The sequence below is a fragment of the Leishmania major genome, chromosome 25 (assembly GCF_000002725.2).
Source record: "Leishmania major strain Friedlin complete genome, chromosome 25".
In the NCBI taxonomy this organism is placed as follows: domain Eukaryota; phylum Euglenozoa; class Kinetoplastea; order Trypanosomatida; family Trypanosomatidae; genus Leishmania; species Leishmania major.
The window spans coordinates 397,764-413,324 of NC_007266.2; the positions used below are offsets into that span (position 1 = coordinate 397,764).

Consider the following 15,561-nt stretch of genomic DNA (forward strand, 5'->3'; position numbering starts at 1 on the left):
TTCCTGCATCAGATAGCCTCCACCGTGCAACCAAGCTCGACAGCACAGTTGTAGACGGCCACGCCATGTCGTCGCGACCTCCCACAGCCCCGTCAGCCCAGCGCTCCACATGCACGCCGGGATTCTACAACAGCGTGCAGGTGATTGGTGGGCTGCCACAACGCGGTCCCCGCGCGGCTGCCGATACCTTCAGCGCAATGCCGTGCCGCTTTCTTTAATGCGCGGCCGGCTCTCACTCTCCCTTGTACTTTTGATGTGGTTTGGGGAAGGTGGGGGGGGGGGGGGGGGTTGACGTGCCTGTTTCTGTGCCATACAACATGAGGCCAAAGGTCACTCCCCGTCACACAGACACACACAGCCCTGCCACAGGCCCCCACATCCGCGTGGTGCGAGGCAGCCGTAGGCACACGCTGGTACAGCTGTCCGCCAACTCGGTCATTTGAGCATGGCCTCGGCCTCAAACTCCACCCAACCACCCGGCTTCACAGTCGCTCCTCCCATCATCATGCCGGTCGCCACGTGGTGCATCTCATTCGGGGTGTGGCACGCAGGCTCCCCACACCAGCGAGCAGCGAGAGGGTCAGGTAAGATGCGAGCGAGTCACGCTGACGCTCTGCTCATCACATGGATGGTGTACACGTGCTCACTGTCGCAGGTCGCTCGGACCCAGCGCCGTCCCGGACCTGACTCTGTCACCACCTGCAGTTGCTCGGCATTGACAGGGATAAGGGGGCTGCCTGGCTTCCGTGCATAGAGTGGAGGGGAGGGCACTGGACCCTGATCCACCACACTGAGGTGCCCTTCACCCGTCGGCAGGATCTTCTTATGTGCGCAAGCAAACAAAGCCCCCCTCCCCCAATGACTCACGTGCACTCGGTCTTCCCCTCTCAAGTGGTGATCACGACATCTTATCGTGCGGCAGCAGCTAAAGCCCCTTACCCGCTCCTCTCACTCTCCTCGCTGCACGCACACAAGCAAAGACGGGCGGGACAGCGGGTAGTACTATTTTGTGTTCTACCAATCAGTGTATATATATATATATATATGTGTGTGTGTGTGTGTGTACGTTGCATGCACACAAGAGCTGCTCAATCTTCCTTGGTGGTCCCACCCTCTCCTCCTCCCAATTTCGCTTCGCCTCTCAGCACCTTTCCGTGCTTCTGTGTATGTATGCCTTGCTTGCAGCAATGACTCCTTATGGTGTTGCCGCACCTTCATCAGCGATCGCATCTCTCTCTCTCTCTCTCCTCTCTCTCACTCTGTATGCAGTTGCTCGCACGCCCTAGCACGTGTGCCTCATCCCCTCTCCTTCCCCCTCCCCTCCTACCCTCTTCTTCATCCCTCTTTACCTCTTGATGCGCTCCGCTTGACACTCACTCGACGTCTCTTGCGCCCTCTACTTCTCTGCGTGTTGGGGAAGGTGCTGCACTTCGCATTTAGCGCACACGTACAGCGCTACCACAAGCATCCAAAACATGTATGGGAACGTTGGAGAAGAGAACCAGTTCACCGGCCTCGTGGCGCGGTCGAAATCGTTTTTGCAGCACGCAGAAGGCTCGGCCGCCGCGATATCCGTGGCGCCGCCGCCGTTCAGCACCGGCGATCGATGTCCTGCATCTCATGCGCAAAACCCCACCGTTGCCGATGAGCCAGTCGACACCACGCCGATTCTGCTGATGCACCTCGATCAGGTTCTCGCTGCTGCCACTGTAGCGAAGGCACACGCGCACATCAACAAGCATCAATGCGCGTTGGCTGTACGTCGCCTGCGACTGATTGCCCTCACGCTACGCCAGATGCCGCGGCCGGCGCCGTCGCAGCTGCTGCTGACCGCGATACAGTCTCTGTGCCTGCTGCTGCGTCAGTGCGCACACGACGGTGGCCTAGTGGCAAGCACGGCGGAGTCTGCCACGGCACTGCAGATCCTGTACGGTCCCGACGGCGATCCACTGGGACCGGCGCAGTGCTGGCCAGTGCTGCTGTATCAGCACTTCACAAGCCGACTGCTCTTCCAAAGTGCTTACCGACGCCTCTGGGCGGCATGGTCCATGTACTCGCACGTGGATCTGGAGCGGGAGGACAGCGTTGCAGAGTCGCTGGACTGCGCCGAGGATGGGCAGGTCATGATGGAGCTGCTCTTTCCCATGGGTGTTTCTGGCCGAGAGGCAGATCGATCCGCCCTTGAAGAGGTCGGCAGCGTCAGTCATCATCTGCGCGACCTGCAAGCCTACCACCAGCGGCGTAAGATGAGTCCGTGGCGAATCCTCTATCAAGACCTGCAACCGACGGATCAGCTCGTACCGGGGGTCGGCCGACCACAAAGCGCATCGGCATCGGCTCCTCCGACGGCGACGGTGGCAGTGGAGCACCACGCTGATGGCGAGGAGGACGTTCGCTTCCGTGTCGTACCGCACGTGTACCGGTACAACGGCGTCCCTGTCGTCGTGAAGGCCCTCTGCGGCGCGGCGGGCACGGGCGACGCAGAAACGCAGGAGGTGGCTATGCAGCACGCGACAGAGTTCCTACTGGACGCGGGGTGTCGCTCCACGTGGTGTCACCCGCACATCGTCACATGCCTCGGTGGATACACGGAAAGGTTCGTCGACGACGCGGAGAGCTCAAAAGCGTCAGAGGAGCGCCTGGCAAGCGCTGCCATGGCAAACTTCCCCTGGCAGCGTCCCGTGTCGACCGTTACTGGGAAGCCGATCATGGCTCTGGGGTACGTCCTTGAGCTGCAGAGTGCAAGATTGCTCTCCACCACTGCCGACTCTGCGCAGGCCTCCTATGTCACGCTTCACGATTTGCTGTTTACTCCCTCTTCTTCCGCTGCTTCCTCCTCAGCGTCCCTCCCTGTTCTTGGGCGGCACCACTTCACGCTTCACGAGGCCCTCGACATCTGCGCCCAGATCGCCGATGCGCTGCAGTACATCATGAGCGACAGCCATGAGGTGTCGGAGGCGGTGCAGACGGCGTGGTTGACCGTCGACCCTGCGAATGTCTTCGTTGTGCGCGTGGTCGGACTGAACGGTAAAGAAGAGCCGGTGCGCCAACAGAAAAGGCAGCAGCAGAGTGTTGTCAGCGGCGACCAGCATGCGCGAGACACGTCGTTGCCCTTGTCGGTGAATAGCGAAAGTGCCGTCTGGGCGGCCAGCGTCACCCCCTTCGCCGAGGGTGGCAGTCGTGAAGAGCCCCCTGTCGTGGGCGGAGCTGACCTGCAAAGCGGTCCCGTCAAGGCGTCAGAGGATGGCGGGGGCCGAGTCGACTGGAGCCTCCCCAACAAGGCGGATACGGTGCAGGCACGGAGTGAGTGGGAGACAGAGGTGTACGTCTGCAGAGGAAGCAAGGAAGACCACGGCAGCGCCGAAGATACGCTGCGCCCTCGATCGAAGCACTTCGTTGTGCGCTATAGCCCGCCGTGCAGGTGGATGCCACACCAGGTCGCCGGAAGTCGGTGGCGCCCGCATGCGCGCGCCACGGCCCCCGCCAGCTACGCCGTTGTGCAGCTCCTTCTTGCGCTTCTCACGGGCCAGGTGCCCTACGCATACATCAAGACAGACCGAGAGGTGGAGAAGCGGGTGTTTGCGGGTTCTACGGATCAGCTCGGCAACACCTCGGGCGCCGCGTCGTGTCTCTCGGGAGCAGAGTCGCTAGCGCCGGTGAGACTAAGCAGCAGCAGCCAAGGGTACCGTATTCCACCCTCGCTGCCGCCGATGGTGGCGAACTGGTGTCGGCGCGCGCTCTCCCTCGATCACAGCCAGCCGCCCATGGAACTGGAGGCGCTGCGCAACACTCTGGCGACGATTCAAGCCTCTCTGCCTGATAACATCCGTCACGCGTACCTGCGCGCGGGAGAAGACGCGACTGAGAGAGACAGAGGAGCCGGTGGCGGTGGCGGTAGCGCCAATCAGGAGATGCAGTCCTGCATGAGGGGCGAGCCGCTCGATGTTTTGTAGGAGCGGACTGGCCAGGAGGGAGTCTGCCGAGCAAGCGTATAAACTGTGAGCTCGCAAGATCCCTTTCTCCTCACTTCATCTTTTATCTGTGTCCGAAGGGCTCCTGCCCTCCCTCCCCCCATCTTAAGCCTCGCCTCCTTCTCTGTGCTTCGCAGCGGTGATGGCGGTTGGAGCTGCTGCAGCTGCTACGCTGTGCTTCTCTGCGTCTTCCTCTCCCTCTTGTTCGCCCCGTTGCTTGTGCTTTCTTTTTTTTTTGGTATTATTTATGCCGCCTCTCGTCTCTTCCACTACCGCCACCCACCCACCCTCCCTTTCGCCTTAAACAGCTATCGTCATGACGACCAATCCGTCACCCTCACAACGAAATCACCATCGACTTGTGCCGCTCTCGTTGCCCTCCCTCTTACCCTCCCTACTGTTCTTCTCTTCATCGCCGTGAAGTGGGAGATGCACGCTGCTGCTGCTGCCCTCACCACACCACCGCACGCCCTCCTCTTTTTTGCTTGTCCCTCGCCCACTTGCTCTGTATCTCTGTGTCTGTCTGTGGCTGTGTGTGTGTGTGTGTGTGTGTGTGTCTGCAGCCGCAGTGCCCCCGATCATCTCCTCCTCCATCTTGATGGTAGGTCTGCTTCTCGTTGCTTTTCTCTCCTTGACTAGGGCGTGCTTTCCGTGAAGCCGATCAAGGCCATCGGCCGCGCACGCGTGCGCGAAACTCGACTTGGATCGCCTGCATTCCTTCTGTGTGTCTGTGTCTGTGTCTGTGTCTGTGTTTGTGTTTGTGTGTGTGTGTCTTCTTCCTCTTCGACTTCTGCATCGGTGCTCTCACCCACCCACCCACCCACCCCCGCACGACCGCGCTCTCTGTCGGCCATGCCCCACCTTTCTGTTCTTTGCTGGTGTCTCGGTGCCTTCTTTCACCTGTTCATGCTCACCTCCATCACGAGATCAGCGCACACGCATACACGCACGCATGCACCTGTCATTCGTGGAGGGCACACAACTGTACGGGAACGCAGACCACGTGCTCTCTCGATGAATGCATGGAGAGCGGGTTGCAGTTGTGGTCTCACTCCTCGAGGCACGCGCTTTCCTTCTCCCCTCCACGCCCCTCCCCTCCCCTCCCCGCCCCCCTTCTGATGCCGGTTGCGAACTCATCCCGAATGCGCTCCTCTCTGTCTTCTCCCTTCCACGGATCGACCTCTCTCTCTCTCTCTCTCTCTTGCCGACGCGTGTACAACGTGCTGCACTCGCTCAAAACAGAGCAAGCACGCCACTATAGAGCAGGTCACTTAGGCGTTAGAAATAGCACGCACGCACCCACATACATACAGGCCGCACATATGGGTGCTAACTCTTTTAACTGCTGCACCTGTATCGCTGCTGGTGCCTCCTTGCCCATCCCCCTCCCCGCTGCATCGTGCTTTCTTGTTGTGGACTCCATCTTTTTGCATAGAATCACGCGTAGAACTGCCCACCTCCCCTCCCCTTCTCCTGCATCACCCTCTACACGTACACGCGTACACTCGCACGTGTCGCCGGAGGGAGTGAAGAAATCCACACCGGAAGGAGGTCATGCCGCATGTGTTGTCGGCGAGTCGCACCGACAGAGGCTCATCGTCCGCCAGCTCCTCCTCCACGGACCCTCCGGAGGGCACCTCCACGGAGCTGTACCTCCCGGTGGGGCGGCAATCAGCTGCCGCCGACGCTGCGACTGCGATGCCACGCACGGCGGAGAGTCACGAGCTGCACCACGGCCGAGCACACTCCTACGCCTCGGAGCCAGATGAGCACGAAGACGCGGACGCTCTCATGCCCGCGCCGACACACGTGCAAAACCAAGCGGCATCCCCTCCTTCGCTGAGGCGTCATAAGCAGCAGCATGCGGTACTCTCCCCTTCCCGTCCGTCGAGCCCTGGAAGCAGCTTCGGCGCTGCGGCTGGGCAGACCACACCTCCCGCAGTACCGTTTTCGTCATACCACGAAGCGTCGCCCCAAACTTTGCTGCCCACCTCCAATCAGAGCCTGGAAGCAGCAAGCTCATCGGCCTTTGCTCACGCTTTTTGGACCCACGCCGCCCCCTCTTCTCACTCCCACGCACCGCGCATGGGTATCGTCGACAGCAGCGGCTACCACTACTCGACTCGAACAAAAGTGCCACAGCTGTTGCCACCATCGCCACCTGCACCACCTCGGCAACCCCTGCAGCGGCGTTCGCCTTACGTGAACCACCAAAGCACTTGTAACGTCACGGAGGCGGCGCCCACCACCACAACAGCGATGCCGCTGCTGCCAGTGCCGCTGGACACCGCCTCTGCCTCTTCATCTACGTCCCAGCAGGCTGCGACCCGCGCAACAGCAGCCGGACCGGCTGCTGATGTCCCCGCAGCCTCGCAAACCTCCACCACCACCCACTGGCAGCTGAGCTCTCCAGAAAGTCACAGGCATCGCAGCGATGGTCACGTGGCTCAGCGCGGTGCCGTCTTCGAGTACGCCTCCGAGGCGGTCACTACCCTCGAGCAGCAGTACGGCGATGCCCTACAGCGCCTCAACACAATGCACCGCCTCTACGATCGGCTGGACGCACACAACCGCACCCTCGCGTCCGAGTTGAAGCGGGTGCGTCAGGTGAGCGACGCCCTGCACAACGGTGTTGCGTTTCACCTGTACAGCAGCGTGCGGCAAGTGAAGCACGAGATGAAGCTGCTGAAGCAGTATGTTGAGCTTCTGAGCTCCAACTTTAGCAATCAGCTGCATGTGCTGCAGCAAGTTGTCGGTGAAGAGCTGCCGCACAGCGCGGAGGGGCGGCTCCAACCGATGGAAACGCGAGTATCGATCGGCGCAGCCAGCGGTGGAGCACGCTCGCTGGAACGTGTCACCAAAGCACCCTCCCCAGTGCTCGGCCGACACGTCACCAGGGCTGGTGGCGGCGTGGGCGCGGGCACGCAGTTCTACAGTCAAGATTACTGGTGGAACGTTATGTCACCGCATCCGATACGGCCGCCGTCCAGTGCACACACTCAGACGGCACCGGCAGACATGGATGCTGGCGGCTGGGCTGACGTCGTGAATGGCTGCGATAGAGGCACCACCGAGGGTGAGCGAGACCTTTCACCACCAGGCCAGCTGCCTCTCAGCATTGAAGACAGCAGAGAGAACAATCTCTTGATCCAATCGTCAGGAGAGGCACTGGTGTCTCGCCGCGCCTACCGGGAGGTGCAGGAAGCCCTTGCAGATGCCCAGCGGCGCGTCGTCGAACTGGAGCAGACGTCCTCGAATCAGCAAGCGGACTACGAGAACCGCATTGCGCAGCTGAAGGCTGCCCATCGAGCCAAGGAGGCGACGCTGAAGGAGGAACTTGCACTGCAGCGTCGGCGAGCAGAACTGGCGCAGGATGGTGAACCGCAGAAAACCGCACTCTCGACGGGGCTGCCGGGCCAAGCAGCCGGTCTCGTGTCTCCTGCGGATGTCAATCAGCTGGTGCAGCTGCTTCTTGAGCATCAGTATCAGCAGCCCACAGCGAAGCAGCGCCCCGGTGCCCCTTCGAAGACGTCGAGTCCCGCCTCGACAGTGCAGCCACCACGGCAAGCGCGCCACAAAGCCGTTCGATCGCCTCTGCGAAAGTGGGAGGAGGCTGATGAGACGACAGGGCAGAAGGACAGCCTGCACGGCAGCGAAGACACGTCCGCCACCACCAACGACTCCGACCGCGACTGTCGCCGCCGCGCTGCGCACCCGTGTGCCACCGAGTCTGCCCCCGCCTCGAACACAGACGACGGCAACGGTGATTTACGCCCTTCCTTTGTTCGTCCAAAGCGGCGTGTGCTGCGGGCGATCGCGAGCAACGGCAGTGGCCGCAACCGCACAGGCGCTGATGGAGATCTGCACATGCCAGACCGCTACTCGCCGGCCGCAGCAGCCCGTCGCGTCGAGCGCGCTGGTGAGATGCTGGGCTGCGAGGCGCGTGACGGCGAGAGCCAGCAGCAGGGTCAGCGAGCTCATAGCAGCAGCAGCAGCGGCAACCGCCGCCAAAGAGAGAAGGTGGTGGCAACAGAGGCAGCCGGCGCCACCGCCAGCGTGCGGCGGTCGCTCGCGTATGAGCGGTTGATGGATCACTCACGTGCTGCCTCGACAAGTGCAGAAGGGTACGCCTCCCATAGTGGTCGCTCCGCAGCGCGTACGCGGCCTCGCACGGTCAGCGACGCGGACGCCCCGAGTGTGCCGAAGCGCCGCTCCAGCCGCCGTGGGCAAAGCGCCGGTGGTGCTGCCCGAGACCCGCGACATGGCGGAGGGGCCGGCCCCGAGCTGCTGCGATCGCTACTGTCACGGGTAGAAGCCGTCGGCGTGCAAGGCGGCTCACGGTGCGCGGTGCCTGCGCCGAAGCGCGTGCGGCCTGTGCAAAGCCAGCCCGACACCAAGGTCGATCGCGTGGCGCAGGGTATTTGGGCGCAGGAGCTGCTCAAGGAGCGCAGATGCCTATAGCCAACTACAAGGACAGAGGTGGAAAACGGCGGATGCCATACCAGGTTGTGACGCGATGCACAGCAACGGTCCAAGGGTGCTCATCGTCCCCTCCCCACGAACACCACCGCCCACTTCCTCGGCCATTGGTGTACCGCTCATCTGTTGCCCCTTTCCTCCTCTCCCCCCTCCCCCAAATCCCCTCTGCGCACGTGTGTGTGTGTGTGGAGGAGGGAGAGGAGGAAAGGGGCAACAGATGCATGCTGATGCGAGCACCACTTGTTTTCCGTTGTCCGCTGTTTTTTCTTTTGCTTGTGTGCTGTTGTTTGTGGTGCGCTGAGCGGTTTCCTCACGCACCACAACTGCAATGATATCACTGTGTACGCGGAATGAGAGAAACGGCTAAGGAGGTGGGGAGGAGTTCATTAGCGAGACAGCGGGTTCATCGCGCATACCACCCTTCTCTCGCCGTCAGGCTATTTGCGTACAGAACGCGGCACTGCCACGCGACACTCGCAAGTGCGGCGACTCACGAGGGTAGAGGTGCACGTGAGGCGAAACGAAAAGCAGGCAGACTGCTCGCACCTCTCATCCTCTGAACTCCTCATTCGGCGCACGCGGCTGCAGATCAACGCAGGTGGGCACGAACGTACGCATCTGCTGGTGCGGGTGCGAGGTGGCTGCTGCGATGTGCGGTGGAAAAAGAAACGCTCCGCGGAAGCACGCACATCGGGGGCAGCATTGCTTCGGGCGGAGGATGAGGAGGGTGACGTTCCCTCCCTCCCTCCCTCCCTCCCCACCCCAAACCGCACACTTCTCTGCTGAGTGGGCATGTCTTACTCTTTTACCTTTCTTCATCTGCATGCTGCGCCTACTCCCACCCGCGCAGCCTACTCGCACACAGGAGCACAGGCTACGATCTGAAGGAAAGCACCGGCATACAATACCGATCGACCTGCGATCATCGCTGTTCGGCGTGCCTACAGAGCCAGTGGGAGAGGGCGGCCACAAGGTGGGCACACACACACACACACACACACACTTACGCACGCAGTCATAATGAACTGCGCAAGACTGCATCAGCGCATCCCCCTGCGCGCGATGGCGTTGGCGACCACTGGCTACCCAGCACTTGCCTCCTCGCACTCATTCGCGAACGCTAGCACGAGCGTCATGACAGCAAGCGCGATGGCCGTTGTGCGTCGCGCAGCCACCACCACCGGGGCCAGCGCCGCGACCACTACCCCGCAGGTTGTCCACTACTCCAAGCTTGGCATGGATGGCTTCACGGACATCAAGTTCAATACGGCCGCCGACGAGCTGCTTGAGCTCGTTGAGACGAAGGTGGATGCTCTCGACAGCGCGGCAGTGGAGGATGTCAGCTGTAATGGCGGCGTTCTGACCCTCGAAACGACGGACAGGGGCACTTTCATTCTCAACAAGCAAGCTCCGAATGTGCAGCTGTGGCTCTCCTCTCCTATCTCCGGCCCTCATCACTACGACATGATCACTGTGACGCAGGGCGGCCATGAAAAGGTGTCGTGGAAGTCGGACCATGACGGACATGACTTGGTAAAGAAGCTGGAGGAGGAGTTGACAGAAGTGCTCGGCACTGACTTCAAAGTGTGAGGGAGGGCAAAAGGAGGGACTGAAAGAAGCACCGCAAATGAGCCACAGAGCCTAGGCAGGGCGTGCATGTCGGACGAGCACAGGTTCCTCTTTCCTCCCTTACCATGCGTTCTGCAGCGCACATCAGCCTTGCGCACTCCTCCTACCCAGCCCCCTCCATCCCTCACAGCCACCCGCTCTTTCCCTCTCCGCATCAATCTGATCGATTGTTTGCAGCTCCGCAGCTCTCCTTTTCTGTGCATGGTGTTTCGCTTCCAAGTTGCTTTGGCTGGCTTATTATCACGTCTTACTTGCTTGACAAGGTCTCGGCCTGCTCCTCCGTAAGTCACATCACTGCCGCCACCGCGGCCGTCTCGCACCCCGACCCTTCCTTGTACGCATCATGCACGTTGGTGTTTTGGCCGCAGTCACCGTCGCTGGTATGTGCCGCCGCTTCCTCTCCCCCTGACCCCTCCTCAAGCGGATGGTGCACAAGCCGCGTGTTAGCTGGTGTCCTGCCTGCTGTCGGTAACGATAAGCGTGTGTGCGTACGCGCAGGCCAGACGCGGGCGACAAGGAGATATAAAAGATGGGGATAGAGGCGATGTGACGTGTTCCCCTCTCAGGCCAGCACTCAACTCCCTCCCACTCACCACCCAAACTGTCAGCCATCTCTTTGCCTGCCTATGTCACTACAGGATCAGACGGCGGTGGTGTCGCTGCCGTTTTTCTTCTTGTGCGACGATGGTGGTGTCTTGCGTGGTCTCAGGGCACGGTTGTCGCTCCCTCTCTGTGCCTGTGTGTGTGTGTGTGTGTGTGTGTGTGTGTGTGTGTGTGTGTGTGTGTGTGTGTGTGGTGGTCACGCATATGTGTGGAATTGCGTGGGTGAGTGGAAGAGCGGGTGCCTGTGATTTGGTGGTGGGCGATGCTCACTGTCGTCTTCTCCTTGTCTCCCCTTTCTTCCCTATCCTTCTGTGTCTCCAAGGAAGCACACAAGCTGATGGCTTGATGTGTTGGAACCACCACCCCTAAGCGAGTGCCTCATCTCAGCTACTTGGGCCCGTATGTCTGTATTTTGCTACCTTGTTGTAGTCCTCGACTCGCCTTCACGACTGCACGCCTCGCTCGTCATTGCCGCTCTGCCCTTTCCCTGCGAAGGAGCTGTCCTCGCACGCCAACTTGGCGATTCTCCCCTCGCCCCACCCCTCCTTGATCCCTCTCGCTCGCTCTCTCTCTCTCTAAATCACGCACCGGCGCACACGTGTGCGTCTACGTCGTGGTGTGTTGAAAGTGTACACCATCAACACAACCCCCTCCCCTTACCGAACTCTTCACATCGGGTAGCACTGAACCACACATAGGCACACACTGTCCAGACACCGTATCCAGCTCATCATTGCAGCCACCTCCGCTCCCCTCTCCTCTTTCCGTCTGCATTCTCGTCCCCTTCCCTCCCTCTCTCTCTGCTCCACTCTCACGTACGTCACCGAATCGGAGGAGCGATGCCACTGTCTGCCCCATCGTCCATCGCCTTCCGCGAGGAGGAGCCCAGCGAAGGCCACCGGGACGGCAAGGTAGTCGATAGTTTCGCCACCATCTCCATGCAGGAGGAGCCCAGCGAAAGCCACCGGGACGGCAAGGTAGTCGATAGTTTCGCCACCATCTCCATGCAGGAGGAGCCCAGCGAAGGCCGCCGGGACGGCAAGGTAGTCGATAGTTTCACCACCATCTCCATGCAGGAGGAGCCCAGCGAAGGCCACCGGGACGACAAGGTAGTCGATAGTTTAGCCACCATCTCCATGCAGGAGGAGCCCAGCGAAGGCCACCGGGACGGCAAGGTAGTCGATAGCTTAGCCACCATCTCCATGCAGGAGGAGCCCAGCGAAGGCCACCGGGACGACAAGGTAGTCGATAGCTTAGCCACCATCTCCATGCAAGAGGAGCCGGCCGAGGAGCCTGAAGAGCTGCACTACGAAAACAGCATCGGCACCGCGCCCAACACAAGCACGCACAAGGACGATATCGAGCTCCATGTGGTGGACAACATCGCATCGAAATCGGAGAAGAGCCTGCCGTACCAGGTCGAGGTCAGCAGCACGAACCTTGACCGACTCACATCCACGCAACAGGAGGAAGGTGCCGCTGCACTGCGGGAGTCGCACCCGAGCGATGCGGCAGCAGCACCAATGAGTGATATCTACCTCCTCAACCCTCCGCCCTCTCGCCTGTCGCAGCGGGCCGCCAAGGCCGCGCAGACACCTCGCTCGCACACCAGCGCTCCCATCACGCCGAGAACCCGGTCGGCAACCAGCACTTACCGCCCACCGGCTCAGCAGCAGCAGACCAACGAAGAGAACCAGGATGCTGAGGTGCAGTCACTGGTCTCTGGTGCCGAGAGCGCACCTACGCCGGAGACCGCCGCCAATGACTTGTCCAGGGCGGGCGCGGAGCCGACACCAGCCGGCGCCGCCCCAATGCCCACGCCCGGCGCTACAAGCGCAGGGATTCCTGACGTGGTCGTTACGGTGCACAAGCGGCATTTCCCAGGCGACAAGTGGGAGAGTGTGGTGCCATCCTCGCTCGATGTGGTGAAGCGGACCGTGCGCAATGAGACGGCGGACGCGATAGGGGTGGAGTCGCAGTATGTGCAGGTGCTGAATGTGGAGGCGACGGCGACAGGCATCACTTGCGACATCAGTGTTGACCATGCCCCAGGCATGACGGCGAACGAGGTCGATGAGAAGCTGAGCAGGTACCCCTACGAGACAACAATAACGCTGCCGGACATCCTCACAGCCGGTGGCGAGCATCCGCAGGACGACCTCGGCGGTGCCCTTGCCCCCTCGGAGGGCACGCAGGCGGCAGCGAGTGCGCATGAGCAGCAGGTGGAGGAAGAAGGAGAAGGGGAAGCCCAAGCTGGCGTGCCGGAGGAGGCTCCAAAGAAGATGAAAAGAGCACACACGCAACTCGAAAACGGGTCAGCGGCCTCAGACGCCCAGAAGGCCACGGTTCCTCCCTCGGCTCGCGTACTCCTCAAGAAGTTGGTGCTCAAGGGGCTTCCTGAACTACTCGTCACTCCGCGGATCTACCATTACCGCTCGCCGCGCCCAGGCGCGGAGCGTAGTATGGACAAGGGGAGCATTCTCTACTTGGAGGGTCCCAGGGAGGGTACTGGAGGACTCAGCAGCCGCTACTCGACCTCCGCTGCGACGCCGCACCGCGGCACTAACGGCGTGACTGGCATAAACGGCAGTCGTAGCCCATCCGCTCCGACTTACCGCAGCGTGTCCATCAGAAATTCGGTGCACATCCCACCACAGCGGGTGGAGCGCGGTGTCGTCTCCCTGGCACTCCGTAAGCACCCGATTATCCAGGCGGCGGCACCTCCACAGCAGCAGCAGCGCGCAACGGCAGCGCCCGCAGACAATGCCAGCGCGCACCGCTACATGAACGGAGTCGATCATACGGCTAACACGCATTCAGTCTCCCGCCGCACCCGTTCCCGCTCTCCACAGCAGCTGGCGCTCGCCCCGGGGACGGACTCGGCGTCCGATGCGGCTTCCGAAGAGGCGGCAGTGACGGCGGTACCTATGGCCGCCAGCGGCTCTGCGGCCGATCAGGATGACTACATTCTCATGACTCAAGGTGTCGAGGAGGCGGCAGACGCGGAAGGATTGCTGCAGAAGAAGCAGAAGGCAGTGGCGGAGTACGACACTGCCGATGACGAGGACGATCCGGTTCCGGCCCCCGCGCCAAACCCGTTTGTGTAGGCCGATCGATCGGCCAATAGGAACGGACGAGCAGAGGCAGCCCCGACCTCCGAAGAAATACACTGCGCGTGTCTTTTCACGCATGCCTTGATACACCACGTGGGATGACGAGGGGGTGTTTACGGGCTCCTTCGTACCTTTCCCACCCACCCCCTCCCCTTTACGACTGGCCTTTGCTTCTCAACTCTTCATTCTTCTCATAGCAGACACGGATGCAGTGGCATACACACACACACACACACGCACGCACGCCTCTGTGCGTCTTCTCGTTGTACCTCCGATAAACGTGGTGGGGTTTCTCGAAGGATTGAAAAGTTTTTAAAAAGACAAGCGAGAAAGACTGCTGGCGCACGCACCTATCCGAAGAGAGGAGGCGCGGAGAGGCAAACGGTCGAGCAACCTCGTGAAGTTGAAGGGTGTCACCTCCCCGATGACGCCCTGTGTATATGGGCGTATATATATACATATATACGTGTGTAGGGGGTATGTTTCTGTGTGGGTGTCTGTGCCAGTCCGTGTTCGATGCTGCAGTGTATGGATACATAAAAATATATATGTGGATATGTATGTATGTGTAGCGACTTTGCCTCTCCTGTACACATTTTTTTTTGGATTTGTACTTCGTAGTCTGCCGGCGTTGTCGTGGCTCTTCGTTCGATATGATCGATGGCTTGTTTGGCGCGCGCGAGGAAGGAAAGGTGTCCTTTTCCGCGATCGCATGTGTTTTGGTGTGTGTGCAGTGAGCGATGAATTGTGGCTTAAAGTTCGTGGGTGACGCACGGAGTGCTCCCGCCCTTGCCCTCTCCGTCTTTCCTCTTCTTCCTCTCGGTCTTTGTCTTTTCGCGGTCATGCCGTGTTCTGTTATCGCTGAGATTTGTGGTGTTGTCTTACCCTGTACCGACCCCGTGCCTTCTACTATGCTTTTTCTTTTTCTCCCATGATTTTTTTGTTTTTTGCACTCCCAAGACATTTAGGCCCTGAGGATGCCAGCCACCTCGCCCTGGTATTAGGGCCTAGTACACCCACACTCTTCGTGTCGGCGGACAGGTCTGGGCTGGTGCTGTGCCGAAGAGACTTGCGGTCATGACCACGCTTGGAGCAGCTCACTGCGTATTGTGTCGACGCTTCAACGAATACTCGCATCCACCTCCTGTTTTCTGCTTTAGCTGCGTTGTAGCAATGTCGAGCGTAATCCTGGGCCCAGCCTGCGCTGCTCGCAGCGACATTGCCCTGGTGGTGGTGGTGGGGGGCCAAAACCACACCGAGCGATGTTGGCTTGGCCCGATGCGCTTGGCGTAGCCGTAGTGCCGCAGAGGTGGAGGAGCTGTGGTGTTGCAATGCTTGTGTGTGTGTGTGTGTGGTTAACTTGTTAGAATGTGGGCACGCTGCCAATAAAAAATTTTTTTTGAATCCAGCACACGTTTGTTTGTTGCTCATAGGTGGTGCGCCCTCTACCCCTTCTACCCCTCCTCCCCCCCCCCTCCCACTCCTCCTCCACCTTTTCTTGTAAGGTCTTACGGTTTTATTTGGTTCTCTCCACCTCCTGTTTTCTTTTATTTATTTTGGTTGTGTGCTACTCAAATCGTACGCGCTCGCTGGTAAAGGATGGTACGGGTGCCGGTGTGTGTATGTTGTGCCCCAAATGCACCACTTTGCGCTCCTCCTCCTTCCCCCCTTCCCTCCTCTTCCGCCCCCTATCTCACACACGCACATAGAATGGCACACACACACACATGCAGTTGCGTGAGGAGGAGGACTGAGCGTCACTCTCC

At 60.3% G+C, this 15,561-nt stretch overlaps 4 protein-coding genes across 4 annotated transcripts; all 4 read left to right on the top strand.

The window, feature by feature from the left end:
• Positions 1 to 1,676: 1,676 nt before the first annotated feature.
• LMJF_25_1030 (conserved hypothetical protein) lies at positions 1,677 to 3,953 on the top strand (the record flags this gene model as incomplete). Its single annotated transcript, XM_001683806.1, has 1 exon — positions 1,677 to 3,953. One exon carries the CDS (start codon positions 1,677 to 1,679, stop codon positions 3,951 to 3,953), a length of 2,277 nt encoding a protein of 758 aa, XP_001683858.1.
• A 2,277-nt stretch (positions 3,954 to 6,230) lies between these two features.
• LMJF_25_1040 (conserved hypothetical protein) lies at positions 6,231 to 8,432 on the top strand (the record flags this gene model as incomplete). Its single annotated transcript, XM_001683807.1, has 1 exon — positions 6,231 to 8,432. The coding sequence occupies one exon, from the start codon at positions 6,231 to 6,233 to the stop codon at positions 8,430 to 8,432; it is 2,202 nt and encodes a 733-aa protein (XP_001683859.1).
• A 1,038-nt stretch (positions 8,433 to 9,470) lies between these two features.
• On the top strand, positions 9,471 to 10,040 carry LMJF_25_1050 (frataxin-like protein; the record flags this gene model as incomplete). The annotated part of the gene is made up of 1 exon (XM_001683808.1): positions 9,471 to 10,040. The coding sequence occupies one exon, from the start codon at positions 9,471 to 9,473 to the stop codon at positions 10,038 to 10,040; it is 570 nt and encodes a 189-aa protein (XP_001683860.1).
• Positions 10,041 to 11,521: 1,481 nt separating this feature from the next.
• LMJF_25_1060 (conserved hypothetical protein) lies at positions 11,522 to 13,789 on the top strand (the record flags this gene model as incomplete). Its single annotated transcript, XM_001683809.1, has 1 exon — positions 11,522 to 13,789. The coding sequence occupies one exon, from the start codon at positions 11,522 to 11,524 to the stop codon at positions 13,787 to 13,789; it is 2,268 nt and encodes a 755-aa protein (XP_001683861.1).
• Between the last annotated feature and the right edge of the window lie 1,772 nt (positions 13,790 to 15,561).